Source organism: Primulina tabacum, chromosome 1 (assembly GCF_025594145.1).
Source record: "Primulina tabacum isolate GXHZ01 chromosome 1, ASM2559414v2, whole genome shotgun sequence".
Classification (NCBI taxonomy): domain Eukaryota; kingdom Viridiplantae; phylum Streptophyta; class Magnoliopsida; order Lamiales; family Gesneriaceae; genus Primulina; species Primulina tabacum.
The window spans coordinates 5,229,211-5,251,065 of record NC_134550.1 but is presented as its reverse complement, the minus strand read 5'-3'; the positions used below and the strand labels follow the sequence as shown (position 1 = coordinate 5,251,065).

General features: G+C 33.9%; 3 protein-coding genes across 5 annotated transcripts; all 3 read left to right on the top strand.

Moving 5' to 3' along the window:
• The first annotated feature begins 747 nt into the window (after positions 1-747).
• LOC142536922 (U1 snRNP-associated protein usp106) lies at positions 748-8,359 on the top strand. Of its 3 annotated transcripts, XM_075642351.1 has the most exons (13): positions 748-978; positions 1,410-1,462; positions 1,573-1,741; positions 1,824-1,887; positions 3,337-3,416; positions 3,507-3,654; positions 4,128-4,189; positions 4,402-4,464; positions 4,820-4,878; positions 5,185-5,266; positions 7,046-7,089; positions 7,182-7,412; positions 8,134-8,359. In XM_075642351.1, exons 1-13 carry the CDS (start codon positions 832-834, stop codon positions 8,150-8,152), a joined length of 1,221 nt encoding a protein of 406 aa, XP_075498466.1. In that variant the 5' UTR covers positions 748-831; the 3' UTR covers positions 8,153-8,359. The 3 variants fall into 3 exon arrangements, 1 of the variants encoding a protein (XP_075498466.1); XR_012818482.1 differs by lacking the exons at positions 7,182-7,412; positions 8,134-8,359 and adding an exon at positions 5,006-5,052 and having other exon boundaries at positions 7,046-7,095; XR_012818480.1 differs by lacking the exons at positions 7,182-7,412; positions 8,134-8,359 and adding an exon at positions 5,003-5,052 and having other exon boundaries at positions 7,046-7,095.
• Positions 8,360-9,880: 1,521 nt separating this feature from the next.
• On the top strand, positions 9,881-11,624 carry LOC142536917 (uncharacterized). The gene is made up of 2 exons (XM_075642337.1): positions 9,881-10,556; positions 11,239-11,624. The coding sequence occupies exons 1-2, from the start codon at positions 10,020-10,022 to the stop codon at positions 11,299-11,301; spliced, it is 600 nt and encodes a 199-aa protein (XP_075498452.1). The 5' UTR covers positions 9,881-10,019; the 3' UTR covers positions 11,302-11,624.
• Positions 11,625-12,465: 841 nt separating this feature from the next.
• LOC142536910 (membrane-associated protein VIPP1, chloroplastic-like) lies at positions 12,466-21,309 on the top strand. The gene is made up of 11 exons (XM_075642324.1): positions 12,466-12,683; positions 14,537-14,661; positions 14,757-14,867; positions 17,664-17,728; positions 17,805-17,886; positions 19,169-19,243; positions 19,446-19,516; positions 19,604-19,686; positions 20,296-20,360; positions 20,640-20,714; positions 21,081-21,309. The coding sequence occupies exons 1-11, from the start codon at positions 12,554-12,556 to the stop codon at positions 21,195-21,197; spliced, it is 999 nt and encodes a 332-aa protein (XP_075498439.1). The 5' UTR covers positions 12,466-12,553; the 3' UTR covers positions 21,198-21,309.
• Positions 21,310-21,855: the final 546 nt, after the last annotated feature.

The following is a 21,855-nucleotide window of genomic DNA, read 5'->3' as shown; positions in this document are numbered from 1 at the left end:
AATACTCACTTATAATTGTCATATCTTATATATATATATATATATATATTTAAAAAAAATCGAGAAATAATATAAAGTTTTTTTATAAATAATTAATTATGCTAAATATTTCTATGTCCGAGATACACCATCCAGTCCATCCTCATTAACGGAGGATTCATTTGAAATAAACGTATTATTAGAATATGAGGTAGTTCCATATCAATTTTTTTTTTTATTAATTCAAGTAGGGAGCTCAAGCCAATATACATTTCAGTATAAATATGGAGTATAATTGTCGTGTAAGTAGGTAACGAAATTCTCGTGAACTATATTGGTGCTTTAGCCTTAGTTTCATGAGTTAATTTCTCAACTACTTTCGTAGTTATATAAATCGCATGAGTTGATTGCTATCGATAAAATGTTAGTAAATACATTTGGAACAAGTTTTATCGAAAGTAATTTTGAGTACGTTTTAGTATAGAAATATCATTCGAGTTGGTTTGGCACAACTTTAAAATATGATCTAAGGAAGAGTTAGAATGTAAATTTGAACTCGAATTCAAAAGTTTTGATAGAAAAAGCTTTGTAAACTTTTTGGAGTGTAAGATTAAATAACAAACACAGAAAATAAAGGGATGGGAAATGAATACTATCATTTTATAGTGCCAATTAGTACCATAGCACAAAAGTTTAGGGGCTAAGATGTAATTCCTCAAACATCAGGCAGCCAAATAATAATCAATTAATTTATTTTAAGAAACCAAACCAAACCAAACCCTAACAGCTAATCCACGGTCCACCTCTGTTGAGGTAGTTCTGGGAGAGTGAAACTAGGTCGAAGAAGAAGCCATGGATGCGCTGAGGAAACAGCTGGACGTGCTGATGGGAGCGAATCGGAATGGCGACTCGAAAGAGGTGACGCGAAAATACTACGATCGAGATGTCTGCCGGCTCTTCCTCGCCGGAATCTGCCCTCACGAGCTTTTCCAGCTTACGGTAATTTTGCTATTGCTTTTTTTTTTTCCTTTTCGTATTATGAATAATGTGCTGTGACCTGATTTTGCTTCTGAAAGTCTCGAAGGTAGTTTTTACGCATTGCTGCTACTGCCTTTTATTTGTATTTTTTTTATCCCGGCTATATATTTGTAGTTCTGCGCCTGAATAACTTTCGAAGATTTGAAGAAAATTAAATGTGCTGTGACCTGATTTTGCTTCTGAAAGTCTCGAAGTTAGTTTTTACGCATTGCTGCTACTGTCTTTTATTTGTATTTTTTTTTATCGCGGCTATATATTTGTAGTTCTGCGCCTGAATAACTTTCGAAGATTTGAAGAAAATTAACTAAATGACTTTTCTAAAGTTTGAACTTCCTGCGGTTTCTGAAAATTCAAGCGTGCATTTTTTGTTTAATTATTTGAATTCGATGCAGAAAATGGACAAAGGACCATGCCCCAAGATACATTCTTTACCGCTGAGAAAAGAGTATCCTTTTTTTGTACTTTTGTAATCTATGGTGCACCAGTTAGAATGCTGTTACCACATCGTCCTACCTCTAGTTTGGATGTCCTTTTGTTACTTTGACTTCTACACAGATACGAGGAAGCGAAAGCAAAAGGTCTTGACAATTATGACAAGGACTTGGAGGATACTATAGACAGGCTTATTGTTGAGTGCGATCGTAAAATCTCCAGGGCTTTGAGGAGACTTGATGAAGAGGATGCTAAAGCAGCTATTGCAATCTCTGTAACCGAAGTCACCCAGGTATATATCTTTTGGCAATGTTTTTCTATGTCTGACCCATTCCTCTTGAACCTTGTAATTATTTAATCTTTTGTCATCTCAGACACCAGAGAATATTGAGTTGTCTAAGCAAATCAAAGCGAAACTAAAGGAGGCTGATCAATTTGGTAAGTCTAATTGTGTTCGTAATTGGTATTCACTTTCATTTGTGGATCTTAGTGGGGACATTGATTCCCAATCTTCATCTCGTGATTTGCATTTAAGCCGGAGGAAGATCTTGAAGGATTTTCCAGTAACTCAGTATGATGTATGAAATCTTTTGCATTTCGGTGACTTTCATATTTTTCATTATTTTGAATTTGAATCAAGGCTCTGAGGTATTAGTAGTGTTTATGTGTTCTTGATGAATATTGAGCTGTATTTGTTTCTTGCTCCCCCTTGGCCTTGTGAAACAAGATTTTATGTCTCTCCCTTTAGAATTTAGTGTGTTCATCTTACCTTTTTAATTGAAACTGATGGAAGCTACTTTCTTATGTCCATGCGAAATATATATTTGTATTGTTTCTTCGTGAAAACTAAAAGTCTTAGTTTGTAACAATATTTGAAAGAATATTTGATAATTTGAACCAGAACATCTAGGAAACTTTAGATTGGTGCCAAAAATTTGTGCTGCTTGGGTAGTGCAATATCTTTCTGATTCTCTGTTAAATGCTTCCTAGTGGTTTCACTAATTTGACCGTAGAAACTTTCAACATTTATTTATCAGGGTTGAGAGATGGATGGATGTTCTTATTCTTGGGAAATAGATCAGACTATGATTTCATAATATTTTTTTTAGTGTATTTTAGTCTCTTTCTGCAAGGTTCTGTCTTGTAGCAACTGATTTTCTGCATGGTTTTGTTCAGTCTCAAGTCAACATGTTAAACATGCATTTTATATTCACTATTAAACTTGGATTTGAATTCTTTTGATATGGCCAACTTACAAATATGAAGAACATGCTATGAAAATATATTCAGGACTTTTAGAGTTGATTATACGATGTTTTTATTTTTGAGTACTGAAAATGCGGTGTAGTTTTACCAACTAGTTTGTTGTAAGATTTGAAAACCAAGACAAGAAGAACCTTCTGTGGGCTGCATATTGTTCTGATACCTTTATATTATGTCTGATGAAATGAAATGACAAATTTTAGTGCCGTGTAATGGTGACAACAGCAGCTATGCATGTACTACTTCAAGTATTGAATATTCCATTTACGACTCGTAATGTAATCTTATATTACTTGTGATTGTAACCATGGGGTAGACGTATAGTTATTTAGCTGAATGTCTAATAATTTTTTTCCTTGATTGTGTCAAAATGAGCATTGAAGATTTGATAGGTTGATAGAAATGAAACACAAGAGAATCATCAGTTTGTGAATAATCCCATTATGGTTTTCCTCTCCTGACCTAAAATATTCCTTTCTAACTTGATCATATGTATAAGTGACTCAAAAAATTACCTAGAATCCAATGAAGAATATGTGAAGCACAAGGGAGCTCCCATTTTTTCTCTCATTAAGTTGGTTGTCCTTCTGATATTCATCTCATGGTATTGATCTGATTTTATAGATCTTGAAGGCAAGACAGACATGAAGATTCGAGCTCTAGAAGAGGTTGAAGAATTAAGAATTAAAAGAGCGGACAACCAGGTTTGTATGATTTTAATATAATCCATTTTTTATTTTAACTAGTGATGGTGAACATGGGGTGGGTAAAGTATTAATATTCTACGATGACAGTCGATGCTTCTTTTGGATGCTTTCAACAAAGATCGTGCATCCCTTCCCCAACCCCCCACGAACACTGCGTCTTCCTTGCCTGCAGCTGTCTCAGATCCTCGCATTCAAGAAATGATCAACGAGAAGTTAAAGAAAGCTGAAGATCTTGGTAAGATCTTTCTGTCAATCAAAACATAAATACTATGAAGGTTGACTTCAGAGAATGGACAAGCTGTAAAAATCGATGACATATACTTGATGGTTTATATTTCCAGGATTTCTGAATTCAATTTTCTTATGGTTAACTATACTTCAAGGATCAGAAGCCTTTTTTCTCATTTAGAATGAAGATATGGCAGATTTCCTTGGCATCTACTCTTGATCTCCATTTTTTCCAATGCTAGTGGAACTTGTTTTTGTGGGGACAAAAAAAACTATGCTTTAGTTTTTTCTTTAATGGACCTGCTCGAAGGATCCTTTAAGTTATCCAATTTATAATGAATTATGCGAAATGATAGTCATGCTGAGAAATGCCCTCTCTCTTGTTTTTTCCTTTTTTTAAAATATATTTTTCAACCTTTCGCTATGAGCTGCATGCATTAGAGACTGTATTGAATACCAATTTGTTTGTGCATTGTTCAGGTGAACAAGGAATGGTAGATGAAGCGCAGAAAGCTTTGGAAGAGGCTGAAGCACTTAAAAAGGTTTACTCGTACTTCATTGAATATTTGAATTTTGTGTGGTCTGTAGCTCACATACGAAGATATGTTTATGTTATCACTTTTTTTATCACTCTATTATGCTTTTACTCGCTGTTATGTTTGCCACTTACTATTTTCATTTCCATTTCACCTGATAAATTTTACTATTTTGATGTGTGTGCTCGAATTTGATTACTTTTTTGTTGTTTAACCAGCTTCCAGCACGTCAGGAACCTGTGGCAGATCCTTCAAAGTACACAGCTGCCGATGTGCGAATTGTAAGTTAGTCGTATACTCGTATCCATGTTCTGAATATTTTGTTTCCTTAATCTGTTGACGTCGCCTTAATTCTTCTTTGCTTCTGGGTGAATTATATGAACCAGATGTTAGTTGTTAAAACTTAGGGGAAAATTGATGGAAAATTCTGGACAAAAGATTCTTTTCCATAATTACGAACTTGTTTTTTTGTTCAAAACTACAAAATTTTGCTATTGTGTATTCACTTTCTAACAAAGCATTTCAATTTTTTTTTGCATATTTTCCTGTTAGGGCTGCTGTTTCGATTTTGAAAATAAAAAAACAATTTTTATGTAAAAAAATCTATGATTCTTATGCATTGTTCTTGTTTTACAGACTGATCAGAAGCTTCGTGTCTGTGACATTTGTGGAGCATTCTTGAGTGTTTATGACAGGTATATTTTTTCTCGAACTTCTTTGCTGTAGAATGCGATTTGTAGCTTTTAGGAGGAATAAGTAGTTATAAGGCTTTTGGGTGCTTCAGTGTTTGACCTGGAAATTATAACTCCTTGTCACCAGCAGGCTTATGGGCCCAGTTTTACGCGGATAAACTTTTGCAGCTACAGAATGTGCGTTATTTTCTGTTTCATGTTTGTTGATCATGCTATTGTAGATAAAGATTGACTGGCTTCTGTTTGCATCTCCATGACATTGTTGCTTAATCTTGTGACAACAAATGGTGGATCTTCTGTGTCTTTCAGTGATCGTCGTTTAGCAGATCATTTTGGCGGAAAGCTTCACTTAGGTTACATGCAAATTCGGGAAAAATTGGCTGAACTCCAGGTGTTACTTCCCAAGTTACTATCAACTTAAATCCACTTACTTTTTTTTACTTGAATAAATGTGTTGTGTGATAATCAAACATGACATCTTAAAGTAAAAAATCAGTTTTACTATACTCTTTTTAGCAGTATATAATGTGTTTTTTTGCTTGTCAAATATAGAAGTTATGTTCTCTATGCTTGTGCTTTTAGCAATCTTATTAATTCTATAAAAAGATACTCCCTGCTGCTTTCCTTAAGATGTTATTCTGAACATTTTGCTTCAGTTGCTGATAGGATCTTTCAACTCTTTCTATAGAAAATCTCAGTGCAAGGCTTTTGTGAGTTTTTGCTTAAATGACGCCATGATTATTTAAATGATAAATTCAGGCAGTTTTCGCTTTTTAAATGTCATTTTGCATGTTCTAGTCAGCTGCTGAACAATATTCTGAACAAGCTCAAGACATGATGTAGTATCATTAGAATCACAATTGTCCTTGCTAATTGCATGATAGAAATCAAATCAGGTTCATCACTTTCATTTCATCTCAGTGTTTCACTTCATCATTACCCCTTACCACTGACACTTGTGGAGCCTACACTAGACCACCATGGCACATCCACTTGGTCCAATGAGTAGACTTAGTGGTCAAGCCTGCGGCCCTGAAAGATGGATTCTATTTGTTTGGTATATTGTCACATTGGCTAATTATTTTTGCTCCATCCTCCGTAGATCATTACAATGAATCAAAATTTTGTATTCTATCCTTCATTATTTATTGCGGCATCTGTGTTTAGATTAGATTTTATCTTTGAATATAAACAGCTTTCATTGAAACTTGATTGTCCGTTAATTTATTAATATCTAAAACCAAAACCATTAATTACTGACAATGCCTATAGAACAATGAAAATATTAAATTTCTCCTCTTGTTGAATCTTAAAGTAAAAGAGAGTGGTGAAGAAAGTATTGATGAATGATATGCATGCTGGAAATAGCAAGGAATTTGTCATTGATTGAGTATGCCTGGTCTTGGTTTAATTTTCTTCTTCAGCCATGCGCTACTTGTGAACTTGTTAATTGTTTGTTAAGTTTACATGAAGACCTGCTGAAGAGCAAGTTCTACTTGAGACAAAATCCATGAAATAATGATGGAAATTGGATTTTGTTGAGGAAGGTGGAAGTAACTATTTTAGGACTGAGATTATGGAAAAGTGTCCCAATTTTCTGATACCATCATCTGCATATTTCAATTTCTGATACTCATACCAAGTACCATCATGTCATACACACTACGGCAGTGTTGCTGCATATGGTATCAGTTTTGATCATGTGGTGAATCGTAGGTACATATTAATCAAATCATTCTAATGTCCCTTTTGGTGTGTATGCATCAGTCACCAGCGAACTTTATCTTTTGATTGGGAGTTAGTATTATTCCTTATTATCTTTCGTGAGTCATGACTCATGACCATAAATTTTTGCTATTTTGGTCTACAATTCCAAACTGTTTTGCAAAAGAAAAATATGTGTGATGAGTTAATTTGTGTTTTTATTGAGTAATAGGAACATATTCTTTTGCAGTTGGGTGTAGAAATACTTGTTTTATCTGATAATTTGGCTCGTCTTGATTATGAGAAGCAGAGGTTGAATGAGTTCAGTATAATTATTTGTTTGAATTTTTAAAATTGATGAAGGAATGACATGTTTTATGTGCATTGATTTGTTTAGATGCCATGTCTAGTATCACGTGTGTGGAATTTAAATTCTATGAAATGTGTTTCTTTGTGCTCAATTCAGGAAGAGAGAGACAAGAAACAAAAAGCCTATGAAGAAGAGAGAAGGTTGATTTCAATATGATCTCTGGTGTTTCAATACAAAATCACACTGTTTCTTCGCTCACGGGTTGAGTAATATTTTTCTTATATTGATTCAGATCCAGAGATCAGAGAAGCAGGGATCGTGAAAGGGAATCTAGCAGGGATCGCGATAGAGTTGATAGCCGTGACCATGGAAGGGATTATGAGCGCAGAGATCGTGATAGGCACCAAGATCGTGAGCGTGAGCGTGAAAGAGATAGAAATGTTTCTCGCAGCTATGATTCCAGGGGTCGCCGAAGGTCTCGTTCTCGATCAAGAGAACGATCAAGGGATTATGATCGCAACAGGTTCTCTACACGTGCCTTGTCTTTGCTTGTTGCTTCTGTTTGCAAATATGCCTTGTCTGGGGATTAGCCTGTCATTACATTGTTTATTCCCACTATGCTTATGAACTGTCTGGATGTAACTTATCTTGTTTCTTTATGAATCGGAGGTTTACATCAATGAAGCGTATGTTTACTCATGTTATTATAGCTTGGAGGCATCGAAGTCAATTTTCTTGTGGATCGTTGATTTTTGGACGGTAAATTTGTTGCCAAATTAAATATATATGGTGCTTGCTCCCTAATTAATTTTTTATTTTCGAAGTCAGTTTCATCTCGGCTTATTTTAGTATAACAAGTTAGCTTCTAAAAGAGCCATTCTTGTGAAAAATATCAACCTATAAATAATTTGCATTCTCGAGGAAATGGCAGACAGAAATCAACTTCAGGTCTCGAGTGCACTGATTTGGGCTGGCCATCATAGATTTTTTTTTTTTTTTACGTTTAAATCAAAGATAGAGTAGCTTGTACAAAAACCTCCCAAAAATTTTTGGTTCCTCTGTTGTGATTTATTTCCCTCATGTGACTTGCATTATTTCGTCCAAGAAAGGTAAATTCTTGCTGTACCTTCACTTTGTTTCACATCCCTTGATTCAACCTAGCTATATATATATCCGGTTGATCTTCTTCCTTTTGTAATCAATGAATTTTTTGTCTGAATGTGCCATTTTTTGTTGCTTTGCAGGCGTCACGACCGATACTAGATACTAGGCGGACAAGCGAAGCCCGATTTCTTGTATGGAAGGGATGTGAAATTTAAGTTTTAGATTATTGGACAAGATGGTTATTATGCGAAGATAGTGCTTTGTTTTACCTGTTTGAGCTGTACAACTAACGACTGAGATTGGTTTCGTGCGTATTGTCGGATTGAGTTGCTTTATGTTTACTAGATTATTGCAATTTATTCTTAACTGGGAAATTTCATGTTTGGAAAATGGCTTCATCGGTATATGGAACTGGCACACTGTGGGTGGGGTTGAGTTTTGCAATCTAGGGGAACAAGACACGGGATAATATAATACTCATCCGTCTAGTTATACTCATTTCGTCCTACTTATTTAGGTTATATTTTATTTTTCATTTGGCTAGTTTCTATATTTAATGTTACCTATTTTATTCTTGTATCAATTTACTCTTATTGCATTAATATCATTAATCATATGTATAATTATTTTATTATATTAAAATCTTTATTTAGGAAAATGAATAAGTGCGCTCCAAAATTTATTTTTCCGAACACTATTTTAAAATGTGTGAAAATATATGCAAGTCTAAATGAGTGAGACAGAGAGTATTTTTTTATGTTCCAAATATATAGGACTGTTATCTAACGCAGATTAAGAAAATAATTGAAAAAATAAATTTTTAAAACAAAATTTTATTTTATTTCATTTAAAATTTATTTATATGAATTTTAGTTACATTTTTACTTAATTTTTTTTATTAATATACTCTTACTAACTTAATATCTAATTTATGGGACTTTTTTTTTTTTTTTTAAATCCTAGTCCAACCAATGAGCCGCACACTAAGTATAAGCAATTATATCAAAAAGTGAATTGAATTTTTATTTAACACGGTTTAATTTAGAATTAAAAATTAGAAAATCTTGTTTTAATTGATCAGAAAAAGACTGAAATGTCTCTTAAATAATTCTAAGCCCGAAAAAAATTCATTCGCTAAATGATAGTATTATAGACATGTTGTACATGTGTTTAAACTGATTATGTAATTATAGATACATTAGTATTTTTAAATATCAATCTCTATATCATATTGTCTATTAAATAAGAAAAATATATTGGGAATTTGAAAATAATTCGAAAAATTAAGATACTAATGAAATGTAATATGTAAAGAATTACGACATACTATTACTAAATGGAGGAGCATGTAAGATGATAGAAAATATAGTATAAGAGGTACAAAATTTTTATAATTTGATAATAAACAATTTTTTTATTCCATGGAAACATGCAACTGCTACTCTTAGGGTTAATACAATAACCTGCAAATTACGCTAATCAAGTAAACCACATTGAGCAAATTTTTTGCAATAAGCTCGTCCGAGAATGTGTTAGTATGGGGAATCAAATTCTTGACTATTGACAAAATACTTACTCTACCAATTTGGTAGAAGTTGAAAACATTATTATTTACTAGATAGTATATGGAGATGAAACGAAAAAAAAAAGACTTAATTTTTTCAGAAAATGGTTGATGAATATATCAATTGTTTTTTTAATGGCTAGTTTTGGATTATCGAAAATGAATTCGATTCCTCAATCTAATAAAATTTTAACTAAAATATTAATGCTAAAAAATATCTGTATTTTTTATTTTCCGTAATGATTTCTCATCTTCAATAATTTACTCTGATTTTCTTTCTTTTTATACAAAATATTATAACCAATATTTTCCTCCAGCCGTTTTAAAATTCCCGAAACATGTTTCATGAAAGTGGGAATCCCGAATTTTTCTCGGCATTTGTGGAGTCTAAACCCTAACCTGAAATCGAATCCTTTTCCCAAAAGTCCCTAAATTCCCCCCTTTTCCACGAACAATTCAAAAATGTCTACGCTCAATCACCCGTTATTCATCGTATCGTCGATGATCTTAGCGTTGACCGTAGTAATGGCTGGCGAAAAGCTCTCTCCCAGCGATCCCCACTCCTCGACGGCGAGGTCTTTTTACGACGTTCTTAAGTCGAACGGCCTGCCGATGGGCATCTTCCCGAAGGGCATCTCCGATTTCTCTCTTGACCCCGCTTCCGGCCGGTTCGAGCTACATTTGCTGCCTCCGTCCCCCTGTGACGCCAAATTCGAGACGCGTGTCAGGTACATGTTCAACATTAGCGGCTTCGTCAATTACGGGAAGATTGCTAATTTGTCTGGGGTTGCAGCTCAGGAGCTGTTTTTGTGGTTGCCTGTGAAGGGAATCCAGGTGGATGTTCCGAGCTCTGGGTTGATTTACTTTGACGTTGGGGTGGTATTTAAGCAGTTTTCGCTGTCGTTTTTTGAGGAGCCTAAGGATTGTGATGCTGTTGAGGAGGGGGAAGGACGAGGAAATGAGGTCTTTTTATTTAATGATCATGGGAGGATTGCTGAGGTTTGTATCTCTGTAGATCAGATATTCTCACCATTAGCAAATTATTCTTTCATATTTTTAACTTTCTGGATTAGGATTTTCAGGTTTTATGCAAATCGTGCCATTCAATTTAATTGTTTAATTGTGAGCGATTAATTTATCAATTAGCATTTGCAATTAATGTGGTCATTGAAAAAAGAAAATTCAATGTTTTGTGGTAGTTAATGAATTGCTCGACCCCTGAAAGTTGCTCTCAAGTTTTCATTTTTGCTGAGGATTTCGTAGATTGAGGAATGATATTTCAGGCGCATCATCAATTTTTAAGCGTAATAGTCTTATCACCAAAGAATCCCATTTCGTTGTATCTAGAATAACGAAATTTTGCTGACCATTTGTGACATTTACCAAGAAAGGGTTGCTGTTGTGCTGGTTGACGCAGTACGTTTGGATTTTTCGATAAGATGCATGTTTCTTGAAATAGGTACACAATCTCTATAATACACAAATCCTTTATAAAAGTCGAGTAAATATACCAGCCCCCAAACCCATGAAAAGGAATTTCTTTAAGAGGCTTGAGATTTATTTGGTAGAGGTGTCAGCCAGCTAGTGAATTTCCATATAAATATCTTCATTTTGATTACCATTGGATGAGGTGTGTAAGCTATATTATTGTATTTATAAAGTAATCACTTTCTTATTGCAGCATGAATCTGGAAATTTGTGGAGAAAACCTTTTGCAGGTGAAGAGCGGATAGCTGATTCCTAAGGCAAACACTTTCGATCCAAGTTGAACTTTAACTTGAGCTTTATGCTACGCTTGAAGAGTTGTGGTGATTCACAGTTGCATCATTGAGATTTGAAGGACATGGAGTAGATGCTGATGACATGGTTTGTGTGGTTTTGATGTCTTGAGTTGTATAGTAGCAAAGATAAATGTTTGCGTGGCCCTTTCCTTTTTCTTACTTTCTTGTGCATAGGTGTGTGTCCTTGTGTCCAAGTTTTTATGCAATGTGAAAAGGTGGATTATATTGTTGAACTGCAAGCTAGCATCATCATTTTTCTATAAGCATGGACAGTTCATGTTTCTTACACTTGCGTTTCTGGGATGTCAAAGTTCGTGCCCTTAATTATCAGGGCTTCGTAGCTCTCCCTCATTCTACAAATTGTGTTGTGTCATTAGCTGGTTGGGATTCTGAGGTAGGAAGAAAGAATCGTGTCAATTATTTTAATCCTGTTACATGCAATCTGTCATTAATTGAGGTTGGCTTGGGGCTGAAATATAATGACACGTGAAACCACAGTTTAGTTCATGAGATAAGACGTGATACAGCTGGATTGCTCCTATTTCTCAATTTACCCAAAAAAAACAATGTTTAGTTAAACATTTGTTTTTAATATCGAAATTGGTCGACGAATTATGTACTCTATCTAATGTATTAGGGATGCAGAGTAACTGCCTTGGTATCATGACATATTAAGAGTATGTCCGTATTGGACCTAATCAAATCAAAGAAAAAATTGCAAATAACCGCAAAATTTGAAAATAACAAAAGGTTGTCCTACCCATATGTTTATTCTTGTTATTTATTAAAAAAATCGTACACAAAATCAACTTTTAGGTTTTAAATTTAAATATAATATTAATATTTTTTATTTAAAAATTATTTCATATAATAATTTTAACATAATTTGTAAATTTTTTCGAGGAAATTACTTCATATCATACATAGAAATATAATTCACGAAAAAACTAATTTCCACATATTGGAATATTTTTTGGAATGATCCACATACCATTAATTAAATATGGATCAGCCCAATAATCATCGGATGAAATTTGTGATAGGCCCAATATTTTAATAAACCACAAAAACAAACGAGGAAAGAAAAAAATATTCTTAAAAAGAAAAAGAAAGTATTGAAGAAATACAAATTAAAATTAAAAATCTCATCCATCTCTACTTTCCTTCCTTCCCATTGAACCACAAACAAAGAAACAAACTAATAATCACCGAGCAATGGCAGGAAGAGCGCCAATCACAGGGATAAACATGGCTCCTTCTACTGATACTACCTCCTCCAACAGAGGTGTGATTACTGTAAAGCTACAATCTTTCAGTTTCAGGCATGCTTTCTTTGGCCATGGAGGTAACTCTTCTGCATTTCGGTTGTATGGCTATTTTCTTTCGCAGTTAACTGTGAAATTTGAGTAGTTTGATTTGTAGTTTTGGCGATTTTGACTAGTGGAGACTTTCGATATTGTTAATGGGATTATGGAATATGGGGAGAGTTGATAAAGAAGTACTGCTTTTGTAACTATCATATGCTTTAGCCTTTTTTTTTGGAAAATAATTTGATTTTTCGTTTACTGGGAGGTTTGTTTTGTAAATGATCATTGTTTGTGGGTTTTGGATTGATTTTTTTGTTAAGATTGGATGTTTGTATAGACTGCTATGAGTCTATGACTTGAATGTTTGTGGGTCTCCCATGTGGTATATTAGTTGTAAATGTACATCTGATTGAATAATGGTGAGAGAGTTCTAAATTTGCTTATCCTCTGAGGAATATTGCACGCGTTCACCTTCTTGTGCTGCTCTGCAAGAAATAAATTGGGTTGTGTTTCCTGAATCTTGTTGTCTTTAGTTTATGATTTTCGACTGTATCCACAGTGGATGTGGATTAAGTTCAAAAGAAATGTGCAGGCTACAGTCTAACTCTGGTTTGAGTTTCTAAGGTCTATGTTATGCGAAATTTGAAATATCCATAGCAGCACTCATTCAATATTCATCCCCTAGTTGCCTAGTTGGATTGGCCAAATCACCCCCTACTGTAATGAAGTTTCAAATCTATGCATGTGCAATATCCCCTAGTTGCCTAGTTGGATTGGGCCAAATCACACCCTGCTATAATGAAGTTTCAAATCTATGATTTGCAGTTTGAGTTACTGGCGCGCACACATTCTCCCAACTAGATCATAAATTTTCTCATCCTGTATTACAGAAACTCTTGGGAGTCAAAATGGAACGAGTGTTGTGGTTTATAACAATAGAAGTCGTGTTTTCTTGTTCCTTTAGAGTCTGTTTGCATTGATAGATTTGAAATCGAAGAATTAAGATTCGTGATCAAAATTCATTATGTTTGATGCTAATTATAATTCAATGATTTTTCCAAAAGAAAAATTATAATTCAATGATTTTTTTTAAAATAATAGAAAATAATTCATCGAATATTAAATTCTTCCGCTGCCATTTTTTAAGCCTTTATATATCTCAAATTCTCATCCATCTATCAAATTATTATGTAAATTTCAATCATCCCGTCCAAACGCATCCCTAATATATCAAACTACATGCTCATCATATGCTGTTATAAGATTTTATTATCGATGAAAGCTGTTACCATCTTCACATTATTTGAAAATTTTGAATAATATTGGTGATAATCAGATGCCCTGGCTTAGCTAGTAAAATGTTATCGGCTGATCTACTTGCTGTTGAAAGTTCATTGACAACTTTGATATATAATTTAGGATGATTTCTTTTATGTAACAATTGGACTGTGCTTGACTCCACTGGTGTTTTTCATTGTCATAGATCGAGGTCATGAAGATTTTCTGTGTATGATCTGCTGTATTTAATCTTTATATTTATCCCAAAATTTTGCATGAATGTACAACCTCTACTGGCCCTCTGATTTTGGATCATCTTCTATTTCTTGGTTTTCAAGACCTATATGACACATTTTATTTTCCCACCTCGGGGGCATGATGAGTTGTTTTTGTGTGTGTGTGTGTGTGTGTGTGTGTTGGGGTTTATGAGTTGTTCTTATGCACAACTTCCTTTTGTTATGCAGGTATAATTTACGTTATTATGATAAGTATTCTCTATTGCTTCAATGATTATGTTTGTATTTGATCTCTAATTGTGTTTTAAGGTGCCGTGTTACACATATAATTTTAAACTATCATGGAGCTAATTCTTTTTTTCTTTTCTTTTGTGCAGTGGGTACTCCAAAATATTCTGGAATACGTCTACGTTGTTCTAGTAGATCTAGATGTAGGAGTTGTAGAGTGGGTGCTCTTGGTACTCAAATGAACCTTTTTGATCGGTTTACTAGAGTTGTCAAGGTTGTTTGGCATTCCTGTGAATCTAATCAGTACTTAACCTTTGCGTTTATGTTTCTATTATGTTATTGACTGTATTTTGTCTATTTTAATCATAGTCATACGCAAATGCTGTCATAAGCACCTTCGAGGACCCGGAGAAAATATTGGATCAAACTGTACTTGAAATGAATGATGATTTGATCAAGATGCGTCAAGCTACAGCACAGGTATGTCGCAGTTCAAAATTACAGTTTGATTTTTCAATGTTTTTCCCCAAAGGAGAAGTAATTCGTTTTGATAGCTTCTGAACATTACCCTTTAGTTCTCTTTCTTTTTCTACAATGTGTTGGAGATTTTGCTAAATATTAAATTTTTATACAAAGCTGAAATTTAGACATATTACTGCAAGTCAATCATTAAGCGTAAATATTGAACTATTTTGGGTAAAGAAGTTAACTTATCATTTTTTGTTGATACATTCATCTACAAGACATAACATATTTATAGGTGAGGAATAACTATTCTGTCCCTATAAAATAGGAACAAAACTGGTAATGAAAAAACAAAATAAAGTATTTTGTAATTTATTCTTATTACTGAAAGTTAGGAATTTATTACTGAGAAATGTTTTTCTAATCCATAACTTTCTGACACACCCCCTTAAGTTGGTTCTTAGATATTGCTAATGCCCAACTTGCTAATTAAATGTTTGAATTCAGGTATTGCAAGCCCTTTTGCTCAAAATATCGGCTGTTTGTTGTGCTGTTAGTACGAATGGCAAGCATGCTGTTCTAGTTTCAATTTTCTCCTTTATAAAGTAAATGTTACTCTCTCTGTGTTTTGTTTAATCATGTTGGACTAGATTATGAGTGACATTTATTGCTGTTTGTTGTTGAAGGATCGTGTGCTGGGTACCTGAGGTGCTTCAAACACAATATTCTCCAAAAGCTGCAATAGCTCGAGTTCTAAGAATATAAGCACCGATGAATTAGATCGAGTTTGGTTACAAACCAAGCGGAAACACTCAAAATAATCATTCGTTAAGAAAACTAATCGATTTTATTTCTTGTGCTACTGGATAATTGAAATTACATGGGATCAGTTCTGGCTTATATCAATTCAGTTCTACTGATCAAATCAGTTAAGAACAAAAACAAGCAGTTAAACAGAAATAACACAAGATATGTTTATGGATGTTCAGAGATTTCAACTGTTCTTACGTCACCCCTTCTACCACCTCGGGTAGGATCCACTAGAAGATTTTGATTAATTACAACAAGTGTAATAACCTATCCAGCTTAAGACTTACTCATTGCCTAACTGAACTCCTAGTCTAGACTGAAGGCATCACCTTCCAGTGAACACTTGTTTAACGTCTGTGTGTCAAAGACTACATACACAAGTTTATTGTCTTTGTGCAAGACTGTATTTGAGTGGTGGTGGTGGTGTGTGTGTGTGTGTGTGTGAGAGAACTGATCTCTGAAAACTACGCAAAAGGTGTTCTCACACACTGAGGGAAATATGCTTATTAGAAACACGTATAAATTGAGTTACCACGATCAACAAACAACAATCAGGACGTGTATGAGATAAGTAGATTAGTTTACATACAACATGCTAATCATTGGTATCTTCTAGTATCATTGTATTTAGTTTTCGAATTGAAGTAATCAACACCATAGTTTTGAATTAAATCTCTGACCACAAGTCTCTCCTTGTATCTTTACAATGATCCACCAATCTTTGGATTTTATGGTGAATCCATTTACAACCTACATTGTTTCTGGTTAGCAGCATCAATGCACTCCAAGTGTTGTTATTCCCAAGAGCTCTCATCTTTCGAGAGCTGCTTCCTTTCATTTTGGAATTTTAAGAGCTTCCTATACATTATGAGGAAATTCTTCATCAGACGGTTGTGAGGAAAGATACCTTTTCATTAGGGGATAGATTTAGACATGGGATTTGTAGGACCGAATGCTTGTTGCTTTAACAAAAGCTATAACTATTGGTAATGGTGCAACTCAAATCTTTTAAACCATATAACAGCTCAAGCACCATGTTTCAGTTGCTCCACCCATCAAGGACAATAATGCACCTAACAATCTTTTTTCCAATAATTGCATTCTTTGCAATCAATGAAAATCAAACCTGGACTTTGGGTCTGATACCAATTGTAGGATTGAGCGCTTGTCACTTTACCGAAAGCTATAGTTAGTGGTAATGGTGCAACTCAAATATTTTAAACCGTATAGCAACTCAAGCACTATGTTTCGATTGCTCTACCCAGCAAGGACAATTATTGCTCTCAACAGGATGTTTGGCATAGGGTCTAATACCTTTTTTATGAACAATTGGAATCCTAAGATCAGGAGATTTACTGATTTAATCTGAACATTTGAAGGAGAGGAAGAATTATAGAATTCAGTTGTTGATTTAATCTGGATTCAAAGTCATGACCGTGTGACAGTGTAGAATATTTCCACTTTCTCTATCTCTAATACTATTCCTCTATGTTTAAACAAAAGCATTGCATTAGATTATCAAAAATTCTCTAATTTTGAAATTAGGAATGCTGTTTATCTAACAATAGACCTAGGATTTTGAGAAAGTATCAACCGCTCTTTGATGTTGAGTCTCACTATATATCCTTAGGTCATCAATTGCAAAAATAAAATAAAAAAAATAAAAAAATACATCCATGTCTACTGACATTTTTTTGTGTTTGGGTCAAAGCATTTGTAACTTTTTTGAGTTGGAGAATATCAAATAAATACACATTCTTTTGCTCGAGGATCCAGCTTTCATTTGTTTTGTTATTACGGAACTAAGGTTATCAACCAAAAATTCTTGGACGTAATTTTAGTCTCTCCCCAGGATGCCCCCTTGTCCTGACCGGATAGGTTATCCTCTTTGTTTTGATTATTTCTAGACATGCATTTCTTTATGATTACATAATGAATCTAAAAGTTTACAAGAAAGAGAAACAAGTAACGCAAACTTATCAGTGCATGTATTTAATGTAGGTTTTGGCTTCTCAAAAGCAGTTGGAGAACAAATATAAAGCTGCCCAACAAGCTTCTGAAGATTGGTAAACGTCAAGGAGTTTTCATTTTTACTTCTTGCATCTCCTTGAAGCAGTTGCTTCATTGTTGGTCTGAACACAGGTATCGCAGAGCGCAACTTGCTCTTGGGAAGGGTGATGAGGATCTTGCTCGTGAAGCTCTTAAGCGGAGAAAATCTTATGCTGTAAGGGCAACCCATCTCTCCATAAAATTGACGTTTTAGAATTTCTTGGTTTGTTAAAAATCTGGAAGCAACTTATTTTGAGATGTTTAACAATTTATGTTATTGTATTCTAAGTTTATTGAACCGTCTGCCATCTAAACTGCTAGGATCAATCTAAGTTCATTTGCGAAAGCTGGTTATTTTTTTAGTTCACGATTCAAGCAAACCAACTATTATTCAATGAATTCAAGGTACATGCTATATTTCAAGATCCCATTAACTAATTCTAGATGGTTTGCTTTCTTCTCTTGCTAAGTTTTTTACCATGGATATAAGATTTAATCTAGCTCTAGTGAAAATAGAGAATCAATAGAACTTAGACCATATTAGTCGTGACCAAGTGCTTTGTGTTCTTAGTTGCTTTTTTGCACTTTTTAGTTTACACAGCTGATGAATATGTTTCAATTGCATCCCTGATAAGAAAAATTGTGTTAACACATAAATAACCTCAAAAGAATGGTAAAAAAGTAACGTTAAGCAAATCTATATATTGCCTTAAAGATAACATTGGTGCCGTGGATTAAACATGACCATGACTGAGGTGAACTTTTATTGGGGAGAATATACTTTCAAATTGAAATATGAAAATTTATGATTAAAAACCTAGCCGCCCTTGGTCTTAATTTTAATAGTGTGATTGGATGGGACATCTAATCGGACCGTGTGATAATAGACAGGACCTTTTTTGTTCTCCTGTTTTTCTATTTTGGTTTATTGCATGTGTTGGGTGGGTGTAGAGGTGAGGGTTCTGATATTTTAGCTTATATAAATATAAACTTTTAAATGTCCGTCTGGAGTTGAGTGTTGGACATAATGTGTGGGGGATCTGTTATATATGTTTATGGTAATCGTATAGTATATATCATGCTTATTATTTTCTTTTTCTTCTTCTTTTTAAATCTAACTCATCTTACTCTATGTTTTTAGTGAGAAGTGAGATTGTATCTTCAGATCATGTCAGCTTGAATTTCTGTCTGATGTGTTACTTTAAATAAAATTCTAGTTGTGGTCTTAGTCCGTCTGCAGATGCCATTATCATACATTTGAAGGATCAATATCGTTAAGCATTTAGTCCCTCTGATCTCTGGGTTAGGTTTGACAACATAACACAGAAAGTTACATTTCTTCATTATTTTCTAGTTCGAGTATGTACATTGTCTTTGTAGTGGATCAGAGCTTAATATTATGCAACGATAATATGTAAGTTCTTTTTTGACTCACTTTGTTGTGACCAATCTTGCAGGATAATGCAACTGCATTGAAGGCTCAGCTAGATCAGCAGAAAAGTGTAGTTGATAACCTTGTCTCCAACACAAGGGTAGGTGACAATATCTATTATTGTGTTACAACGATGTCGATTGAATGGATATTTATCTTACAAATGGTTGTTCCTTATTTAAGTTGGTGACAATTTGTATAGCCGTTTTCTTGTATTCATGATAACCAAACATTAGATGTTATTTTCCATCCATGAATGTGCCCGTGCTTAGGTCTTGATACATATAATTCTTGTTTGCCAGCTACTGGAAAGCAAAATACAAGAAGCGAAGTCTAAAAAAGATACGCTTAAAGCAAGAGCTCAATCTGCCAAGTTTGTTCTTGCCCTTTGTTGCTGTTGCCTGTTCATTTTTTTTTTCGATTTACACTGATTGACTGTAGCTGGCTACCTTCTCTGTAGGACTGCAACAAAAGTGAGTGAGATGTTGGGGAATGTAAATACAAGCAGTGCTTTGTCAGCTTTCGAAAGGATGGAGGAAAAAGGTATAGTGACCTTCATACTTTTGTTCCAAGAGATTTAGGCTTCTATTATTCTTTCCAAATGTTCGTTCTTGGATTAAAAGCTAGGTTCTTAAAATTGACTCACTCATTGAAAACAAAGAATTCTGGTTGGTTCAGAAGTGCAATAATTTACCACAAACACGTCCTTCAATGGGGTTTATGAAGATGTTTCTAGGATTTCAAATCCTAGATTTAAATCCATCTCACTTATTTTAGCACTCATGAAATCCCTCTCTTTACATTTTTAATTTCCTCGTAAGCTAACATAATGGATTTCAAATTCCTACAAAATGGAGTTTGCTGAGATCCATCCTAAAAATCTTTTTATCAATTGCAAATAATTCCATCCAAATGCAACCTAAGTTGTCCTTCAGCTGGTTTGAGACAGGTGTTCTTATCGATTTCCCCAGCTGACTATTTTTCTCTGAAACGCAGGAGATTTTATTGGATCAATTCTAGTTGAATCTTATTTACTGGAATTATAATTTGCATATAATTCCTTCATCGTAGCTTTTCAATGGTATGCTGATACAGATAAATAAAAATTGAAAGATTTAGTACCTGAAAAGAATATTTTTTTCCTCTCAACAGTTTTGATATTGGAATCTAAGTCGGAAGCGCTTAACCAGCTTACCAGTGACGAACTTGAAGGAAAGGTAGCTGTCTTCTGTATTTATCTATAGCTCAACTCTCAAAGTTAACATTTCTTCATTCTCTTAGCATCATAGTGAATTTGTCGTACTCTAACATTCCATGTTAAACGATAACGCGTTCCCCTGTAGTCCTGTACTCGTTGTGCTTGGTTTGGCCAGTCGCGTGACGCTGATTATAGGCTATATACAAACCAGAAATGTGATATCTATGTGGTTCTGAACTGTGTTTAACTTTTTATCAGCAGAATTTGGATTTCATCGATTAAAATCATCATTTTGCAGTTTGCCATGTTAGAGACTTCTTCGGTTGATGATGATCTTGCTGCCTTGAAGAAACAATTATCTGGAAGCACAAAGGTATCTCAAATTCTCACCCCGGTTTCTTTTTCCTTCTGGTGATAAATTATTTGTCAGAAATCTAATAAACTTTTCAAGATATGATGATGACACATATGTATTCTGAAAGATTTACCATATTGATCCCACATATTTTCAGCTACATAAATTGGCGATGTTTATATCATAAATTAAAAGATATTAATAGAGTCTGTCTTCTAGGCACTCTGTCATGTCTGTAAGGGTTGGTCCGTGACCGAACCACGTAGATTTGATTTCGTGATGTATCACATTCTCTTTTCACCTCCGAGACACCATCGTCGCTTTTGTATTTTGATCAGAAATATTTGAATGATTGAACTTTTTTTGTCATTTGTGTTTGAGCAGAAGGGAGAGCTTCCGGAAGGGAGAAAGGCGGTGAGCACAAGCTCTGCATTTAAGTTTCAAGATCCTGAAGTTGAAAAGGAGCTGAATGAACTAAGGCGAAAAGCCAAAGAATACTAGTAGCTTGCATATGGTTTCTCATTGTTTCATGCATCGTCTATATTTTATGCATTGTTTATATTTTATAATATATCTTATTATATATAATAAATATTTTATTAGATTTCTCTAATTTTCAGAGTGTTTGTGAATATGTCCTTCATGGTTTGCATCAATTCATGATATGACTACGTATTTTTTTTAAAAAAAATGTTTTCTTTTTCTTATTTTTATATTATATATCATTTACAAAACTCTCTTTAGTGCAAATTTTCGACTTTATTATATATTTGTAAATATAGATAAATTCACGAGGAAAAAAAGTTACCCCTGTCTCCATATCTTGATGTTCTTTCATCAATTACTAAGAAACATATCTATGACATATAAAATAAATTTAAACTAATTTTATGTCTAAAAGCATTTTGATTCACATATGATTTATTACACATTTGACTATAAAATCTTATGTTTTAGATGAGATTTTGAGTTCGAAATTCAATTGTAACGATTAACAAATCTTCATTAGTCGATTCAGACCATTTTAAAACCACAAAAAATGTAAAAAACAAAAAAATAAATGAATCATACTAGAAAATACAAAAAATCCTCAAGTACATTAAACATAAAAATATTATAATATAAAAGAAATATTGTACTTAGTTTATACTTCATTTTT